This window comes from Sipha flava, unplaced genomic scaffold (assembly GCF_003268045.1).
Source record: "Sipha flava isolate LNK unplaced genomic scaffold, YSA_version1 114_pilon_pilon, whole genome shotgun sequence".
In the NCBI taxonomy this organism is placed as follows: domain Eukaryota; kingdom Metazoa; phylum Arthropoda; class Insecta; order Hemiptera; family Aphididae; genus Sipha; species Sipha flava.
The window spans coordinates 177,795-187,183 of record NW_020271737.1 but is presented as its reverse complement, the minus strand read 5'-3'; the positions used below and the strand labels follow the sequence as shown (position 1 = coordinate 187,183).

At 29.0% G+C, this 9,389-nt stretch overlaps 1 protein-coding gene and 2 pseudogenes across 1 annotated transcript; all 3 read left to right on the top strand.

Moving 5' to 3' along the window:
- Nucleotides 1-2,977: 2,977 nt before the first annotated feature.
- On the top strand, nt 2,978-4,560 carry LOC112690631 (annotated as a pseudogene).
- A 1,428-nt stretch (nt 4,561-5,988) lies between these two features.
- Nucleotides 5,989-6,863, top strand: LOC112690621. The gene is made up of 2 exons (XM_025564669.1): nt 5,989-6,570; nt 6,633-6,863. The coding sequence occupies exons 1-2, from the start codon at nt 6,340-6,342 to the stop codon at nt 6,861-6,863; spliced, it is 462 nt and encodes a 153-aa protein (XP_025420454.1). The 5' UTR covers nt 5,989-6,339.
- LOC112690579 lies at nt 6,837-8,114 on the top strand (annotated as a pseudogene).
- The last annotated feature ends 1,275 nt before the right edge of the window (nt 8,115-9,389 follow it).

Below are 9,389 nucleotides of genomic sequence, written 5' to 3'. Positions count from 1 at the left end.
ATTTTTACGTAAAAAAAAAAAAATTCAATTTTTATCTTAATAATAGCTATGTATATATGCTGTAATTGCTGTTGTTGTTACTGTGTATATAAGTACAACTACTGACAAGGGATAATGACACATCAGTAACAGCATAAATATTTCACGAATTTTTTCTTATGTCTATTCGTCAAAAATGGTTTTCAATGAAATTAAAATTTTTACTGTCGAAAATGATAATTGTGTCAAATAATTACAAAACAATATTGAATAAATTTGTTGCATTCATTATTGTGATGTACCGGAAAAAAATATAACTTTGTACGTACTAAATACAAGTCTTGTGATCTAGTTGTATAATTTTATTATACGATAATACATTGTAATAATATTACAAATATATTACAAATATTATTTCAAATTAATAAAAAAAGCACGCATTGAAACAGCTTGCGTTTATTGCATTGTGTTTCACGAATACAATGCAATTCATTTATATCAATTTTTCGTCATAGGTAATGTTCTTCGAATATTATAAGAAACCGATGTGAAAATATGCGAATATAAATTCCTCTCAACTTTGGGACAAGTGTTTTCCTGCGTACGAGTATTTATGTATAGCTTGCGTTTTATCGATTGTTTATATTACATATTTTCCTCTTAATAATGATAACCACCAATTATGTTCAAAAATGTTCAAGAAAATCGCAGTTTTATGGATATAATATTGCATATATCACTAAGAATATCCACATACATGGGTTTTTTTTTGTATAAAATCATCGTCTATATACTGATGTGGTGACTTGAAACGGTTATTACTCTAATGCGGGGTCTAACCAAATCCTGATATATTAATCCTAGATAAATTTTAAGCACCTACATAAGTTGGGGGAAGGAGGGAATCAGGAAGAAAATTCAAATTATTCGCCTGTAAAACATTTAATAGTGATGTAAAATTCACCGAAATATTATCAAATTGTCAATCATAACACTCGTATGGAACATCGCATGCATTCTAAAATTTGAATCCGTCGGCTTTTTAATACGGTTTTTGTGATAATATTGTAAAGAACGAAATTGAATTCCTTCAGGCCACGAGGGCGTAGTACAATTACCATAAGGTGCTTTGAATGAATCCATTGTTAATGTATTCGTTTATAATAGTATATTCTATAAACGGTTTACACGGGCGAATATATAATAATTATTATGTTATAATAGTAAGACAAACAGTTTTAGCATTACCATTATGGCGGCTCTAAACGATTGGATTTTGTATGCATTTAGACATGGGTGTAGAGAGGGTGGGGCAGGGGGGCACATGTCCTCCTCTGCGCCTCAAACTGAATTATATTTGTTTATAACAAACGTGTAAATTTTACATTAAAATCAAAAATCAAATAAGATACAAGTCTAAAAATAGTTTAGTGGGACCGGGTGTTATTTACACGTGTACCTAATCGTTTTGACGTTTTATGTGTTATCCAATGATCTATAGATTATTTGAATTACGTGTTTAATGCTAATCGGTTTATGCGATAAACTATATATTATATCAATTATTACTTTTTCAAAACGCATACGCATACCTGCTATAATTTAGTGTAGCAGTAGTATAATAATGTACCAGTTCGACATATCGTTCTGTATTCGCGCAAATAGAAGTTTTCAACAGTGTACACGAATACGATGGACATACGAAAGTTTTTTGGTGGTAAGTACATATCTTATATTAAAATTAAAAAAATTTCTTAGCACGTCTTAGTACTTAACTACTCGTAATAACATGTATTTTTCGTACGTCTTAGACCATTAAGCTGTGGTAAATTACACATACTTTGGAATGTTCTATTTTAATTTTTAATATATGTATGAATTATTTGACAAAATAACTAGGCTTTCTACAAAGTTAATTTTCAATTTTAAAAGACCTTAAAATTAAGATATTTTTTTAAAATATCTCATGATATAATTGCATTACATTTGTTTTTTTTTTGGCATAACCTACAAATCTATTGGCATCTTTTTGTAACGTTAGGTTAGGTTTTTTTCTAAAAAAAGGAAAATTGGCAGAAAAAAGTAGTGGTGAAAGTAATATAGAAATAGATAAAAATCCCGAATCCTCCAACAAACCTTCCAATTCTTATAATACCAATATCCGAAATGTAGATCCTTCAACTTCTAAAAAGTCTACAAACGAAGCTAGTAGTGAAAATGATATAGGTAAATCGAAAAATATTTATGCATTATGACCAATATATTTATATTTATATTTTGCAAAGTTTTTATAAATGCATCAATTATTTTACTATAGGTAAATGGGTGAGACGGTCTTAACTTTTAACAAAATCTCAAAAAATGGATATCTTGAAACGTTGTTGGACACCACCTGAAAATTATAATTTTAGTGAAGATGCTGTTGGATCAAAGAGAAAATGTAACCATAGTTGGTTATAAGCCTATGCTCCTTGGTTTGCGTATTCTAAATCACTAAAAGGCGCTTTTTGTTTGTATTTTCTTCTGTTTCCTCCTAAAAAAGTCCAAGGAGTTTTAGGTTCATTTATCATCAAATCTTTTAATCGATACAAAGATATGCACGAGAGCTGTAGAAATCATATTTCTAATAATTGGCACCAAGAAGCAACCGAAGCAGCTAAAAGTTTTATGAAAGAAGTACTTATAAATATTATGATGGTATCCGGGCACCAAAAAGTACTAGAACAAAACCGAAGAATTGTTTCATCCATAATTTCAAATGTACTATTTTGCGGAACCCATGATCTACCTTTAAAAGGAAAGGGTCAAAATGAAGGTAATTGAATAAAATAATTAAATTTATAAAATATTGAATTATTTAATAATGTATTTTTGATTTTTTTTTTTTATGTAGGTGTTTTTTTATGATTTAATTCAAATGCGAATTGAAGCTGGTGATCAGTATCTCCAAAACCATATTGAAAAAGGCAATCGAAATGCTATCTACACATCTCCACAAATTCAGAATGAAATCATCAATATAAGTGGAACAATAATCAAATATGATATTATGAATTATGTCAAAAAGGCTGTAGCTTTCAGTATAATGGCAGACGAGACCGCCTATACCTCAGGAACAGAGCAATTGTTTATTGGAATTAGATTTTTTTGATGATGAGAAAAGGGCCATCAGAGAAAAGTTTTTAAGGCTTCATTGAATTACATGCCATGAACGGTGCCAACATACCTAATATAATGGATAATTTTATTCAAAACGAAGGTTTCGATGGAATGAAGTTTGTTGGACAAGGTTACAATGATTGCGCAACTATGGCAGAGAAAATCAATCGAGTGCAATCAATTTTACTAGCCAAATATCCACATGCTTTATTTTTTCACTGTGCAAGTCATAAATTAAACTTAGTGGTCAATGATTTAAATTATGTTCCAGAAATACGTAACACAATTTCAACAGCAAAGGATACTATAAACTTCTTTCGCTAATCTGTTTTACGTAGAATATGTATCCTAAACATACCAGCATTCTGTGAGACACGATGGTCATAAAAATATAGAAGTATTTCAATTTTCAAAGAAAATTTTGAGATAATTGTACGTGCTTTAGACAAATTATCGAAAGATGGGAACACTGCAACAAGAAAAGTTGCTTTTCAATTGCATTCTGTAGCAAATAAAAGTATTTTTATGAGTGTAATCCTCATAGCAAAATATTCTAAATTATTTGAGCCTATCGCGAATGCTCTGTAATTGAAAAATTTGGATTTACTAAAATGCTCAAATTATATAAAAAAAATAGTAGGTATAGTGAAAGATCACCGTGAAAATTTTGACGCGAAAATCCAAGAAATTTTAACTGCTGCAAACGCAACAGCTGAGAATATAGAAGCAGAAATTAATCTTCCTAGGATTGCCGGACGACAAAAAAATAATTCAAATTCTCCAGCATCAAATTCAGTAGAATTCTGGAAGAGGTCTCTGCTAATTCCATACTAGGATTCATTGATATCCTCATTGGAGCGGAGATTTTCTGATGAAAACCTACCAGCTTTTTCACCTTTCTTATTATACCCTTCAAATATGTTAGATATGAACATCAAATAATTTAAACTCAAAATAAATGATTTTACCGATTATTACCAAATTAAGGACTTGGATAGTAAAGCAGAATTTTGATACAACACCTGGAAGGAGAAAAAACTTGCTAAAAGCAAACTATTAGACATGGAAATGAGTGATAAAGTGGAGGAAACAGTTTTTTTTTTCCTAAAATTAAGCAAGCCTTGCACATTTCGTTAGCTCAGCCATGTACAACCTGTACTATTGAGAGGTCATTCAGTACCTTAAGAAGGGTAAAGACTTGGTTGCATTCAACGATGACGGAAAATCGTCTGAATGCTAAATTAAAACAATTTTTTTTTATCAGTACGAATGATATTAATTATATACACTGTAAATTATTTTAAGTCTCTGCATACTAAGCGTGCATAGAAATTTGCTTGATGAAAAAAAAGAAAAGCTGCAACAGAAAATTTTAAGCAGATTTTGCGAAGATCCAAGATGATTGACATTGGTATAATGTAAAAATTATAATATATATAAATACTAGTGTTTTATTTTGCCCCCCCCCCTCTGATTCAAATCCTAGCTACGCCCATGCATTTAGCCCTATGAGCTCACGAAAAATATTTCTAGTAATTTAATTTTAATTTTAATTTATTAGCTTCTTTTCTATGATCTGTAGGAAAAACTTTTTAGTTTTTTTGTCTTGTTATCACTTTAAAGTACAAGTTAATTTTGAGAAAGTAAGCAAAGTTATTTGGAACTGTGCCACGTAAACTTTCCGAAATTTCCAAAATCTGTTTCCTATAAATCATAGAAAAGAGGCTGACGAATTCAAATAATTTTAAAAAATTGAAACTAGATTACCAAAAATATGTTAATTTTTCGCCAGCTTATTAAAATTATTCATTGTCGCGAGTGTACAAAAATATTTTTGAGAGTGCACACGTTAACTTGTGTATGCTATTGAATATAGTCAGTTCCGTTCGTTCGCGTCCGGGCGATAAGAAATCTATTGTTATTGAGTTTGATTTCCTTCGAAATTCTAATTTTATATTTTATATTATATTATTAAATTTAGTAATAATGTTGCAATAGACTTGTATCAATGAAAATAGTAAGTTGTTACCATCAGTTTATATTTAGTGACGTTTTACTGTGTTCGTTTTTTGCAATAATTTCAAATAATAATATATTCCCAGCCCCCTTAACATGAATGACTGGCGATTTAGAAAAAAAACTCGTACAAAATTATCTGCGCTACGGAAAAAAATACGGCATAATTTGAAAAATATACGTTCCAAAATTAATAGAACCTTAGAGAACGACGATATTCAGGTATCTATGAGTTTATTGTATATAATAAATTAAAATAATACCTTGTAATATTGTAGAAGTAATAAAAACAGACGCGTGCTGGCGGTGGGCACAATATAATAATAATTATTGCCCTGCTTACTTATTTTGGTTCGTCACCGGTACGTTATTAATATTCTACGGCAAAAAAAAGTAATATTCTTACTTTCATTTTTGAATTTCGAATTTTGAATTTTGATTAGTCTAACGTCTGCTATTGTCTTAATTAAACTAATGTTTAGTCCTTAGAAAGAGATATTTTTGTGTAATCCTTTTTTTCATCGCTTTAATTATATGAAATAATTTATTATTTTACTACTAGTTAAATTATTTTATGTATGATTAAAGTTTAGAATTTAGATAAAATTTCTAATTTTTACGAAAAGAAACTGTTTGCTAATTAAAAACCTGGAAAAAAAATTTAATTCTTCGAATAATAAATTCTGTCAATGTGCCATATACCCATCATCATTATCTTACAGTTTTTTTTCCACTAAATTTTTCACCAGGTTTTATTTAATTTTTAGGTAAAAAATACAAACGAAGAAATATTAATAAATGTTCCCTCTTCTATACTAGATAATTCATCAGACATTCTCGACATAAGTTGAAGTATTATATTTACTGAAGTGGAGGAGACTGAAAACTTTTGGAAAAATTTAGAGAGGAGAAAAATTGTTGATTTTAGATATGTATTTTAAACGATTTAGTCTATTAAACATGCAGGATTTGATTGTACATTTAGTAACTTAACATTTTCAAAAGAAATAAGAAATGGATTTTTCAGCGCGTTTTATTTTAACTGCAAAGTGTGTGGCGTACAAGGAATTATAAAAAGCGAAAATCTTAACGATAATAATATAGATGTAAATACGTCTATAGTCTTTTCTATTGTAAATACTGAACAAGGATACTCACACTCGATTTGTGCAATTTGCTGCTACTATGAATATGCCTAATATGTCCATCAAATTATATCAACATGTTCATTCAAATATTTTTAAAAATTTAAACGATTTAGCATGGAGAGAAATGCTCATTGCTGGAAAAGACGCCAAATCGGCTATAGAAAAGGGCGAAATTAACCATTTAGGAAGACCTAAAATTGCAGTAGTTGCTGATGGAGCTTGGAGCAAACGATCCTATAAAACCAAATATAACGCACTGTCTGGTGTTGTAAGCAAAACTTAATTGTAATACAAATTATAAACAATTACAAATATTATTATGATTTATAGATTTGTATTATCGGCGCTAGAACCAAAAAGGTTATATTTTTTGGAGTCAGAAACAAATATTGTTGTGTATGTCAATTGGCTGAAAATTGTGGCGAACTAACACAAAAACATGTTTGTTTCAAAAATTGGAATTCGGCATCAACCGCAATGGAAGCCGATATTATTTTTGAAGGTTTTAAACAAAGTCTGGACATGCATAATATTATTTATGCTCAGTTAATCGGTAAATAAAAATATTCTTTTTTTATTTAAATATTTAAATTTATACATTTTATACTTTTGAATTTATTATTAAATAACTCACTCTTTTTTCGAGTCGACTAATATCAGTAATCAGTAAATCACTTACATTTTTTTAAGAGATGGAGACAGCAGTATTATGAAGCGCCTAAGATTGGAAAAGCCATATGGTACAAATATTGGCATAAAAAAAATTGAGTCTACAAATCATTTACTACGTAACTATATAAATTGTCTTAGAGATATAAGTGGAAAAAGGAAAAATAATAAAGGAGATGTCATACCTGGTTGTTATCGAAAATGTATACGTGATCGTTTAATGAGGCTTCAGTATGCTGTAACTGAAGCAGTTAAATACAGGAGACTTGAACTTAAAAGTCGATCATTTGAAGAGTCATTGACGTTACTCAAAGCAGATATTACAAATGGACCGAATCATGTATTCGAGGACCACACTAAATGCCAACCATATTTTTGTCAAGACTAAAAGAAAGGTGTGTAACTTTATTTGCTGTATAAATGTTATTATAGTTATAAAATGTTTCCTCAATATGTTATATTTTATTTGTTTTAGGAGTAGAAAACATTGTTTTTGATTTAAACCACTTTGGTTTGTGGAATGAAGTTGCTAGAGCCCGGAATATTTTAACATATCACACCGAAAGTTTAATATATGGTTTTAATAATAATTCGGCTGAACTTTATAATTCAATTTTGACCAAATTTGTTGGAAGGAAACATGTGAATTTTTCATTAAAAGGATCATTCCAGCTAAGGTGTAACGCAGCAGTCACTGTTTATAATTTAGGACCAAACCACATTTCTCTTTTTAACAAACATTTAACGACTAAAAGCCCCGGAAAATTTACAAAAATGTATATTAAAAAACATACAGTCACCAGTGAAACTCGAAGATGACGTCAGTGACTTTTTAGTGTACCGACAGATAAAAGAAAAAATTATAAAATTACCAGGGCTAGACAAAAATTATGGAAATGTACCTCATTATCCATTTTCTGAATTTACCGCAGTTGAAATTCAACTGTTAAAAAATAAGTTCATGGAAAATTTAAAATTAACGGAAAGTGAAATCCAAGAACTAGAAAAACCAACTAAAATACAACATCGATGTGATAAATAACATTTAGAACGGAAAAAAAGGTAATTCATAACCAAACAATTAACTTTTACGAAATTTGAATGTTTTATATTATTTATAGACTTACTACTTCATTGTTTGGCAAAATATGTAAAATGCGCGAAAGTACGTCACGTGAAAATGTTATAAAAGAAATATTATTCGAAACTTTTAGTGGCAATGCTGCCACAAGATACGGAATTTTTCATAAAGATATGGCTAAAGGGAAATTGGAGAAAATAATTAGATAAAAAAAATAGAAAATGCTGGTTTATTTGTGGATTTAAATTTATCATTTTTAGCGGCATCTCCTGATGGTTTAATTGGTAATGATATTCTCGTCGAAATTAAATGTCCAGCGTCTGTTAAAACTTTAAGTCCAAAGGAAGGAATTACATTGAAAAAAATAAAAAATTGTAATATTGAAAACGGTCAACCAAGTTTGAAGAGAAATGATAATTACTTTACCAAGTCCAAGGTCAACTGCAAAGAACACGTAAAATATTCTATTATTTTTGTGTTTAGACACCTAAAGGTAATATTATAATTAATATTATTATATTATAGTTAATATGTTATTTTTATATATTTACTAAGGTTTGATGTATGAAAAAATCGAAAAAGATGATGAATTCTGGGATAAACGAATGAAGCCACACTTAGAATAATTTTATATAGATTACCTTTTATCTGAAGTTTTAAAAGATAGTCTACAATAAAATAACAACACAATAATTACATCTACTTCCCTTGTATAAAAATTAATTTAATTATTTTATCTATAATTACATTTTTCAAACACATTTTAGTTTTTAATTGTTATAATATTCAAGTTGTACAAAATGTAAATTTATAATTATAGTATATATAGTATAATGATTAATGATGTATAGCTGTATAATGTTATGAGCTTATGACATATAATATTTATAGATTTAGGTACACTGTATTTCACTATTGGTACTCTATTGGGTACAAGTATAAACCCGGAATTTTGAAATTTTACTGTATATATTTAGACCGTACATATCTGGACCGTATACATCTGGACCCAAGATTTTTAGACTGCGAGTCCGTATAAGCCTGGAATGTAGAAATCTGGACTGCATAAATCTGAATTAAATTTATTTGTTTTAAAGGGTTGGGTAGGTAATAAAAACCAATATATATATATATAATCCAAATTTGTATATCCGATTATACAGTCCATATATATACGGTCCAGATTTTTAAATTCCAGATTTATATGTGCTCCCACACTATTATTTATAATGTCTTATTATAGTACTACGTTATCCACACTACTGCCTATATTATAATAATATTGAATCATCAAAACGGATATACCGTAGAGTTGTACAAATTAATATAATGTAAAG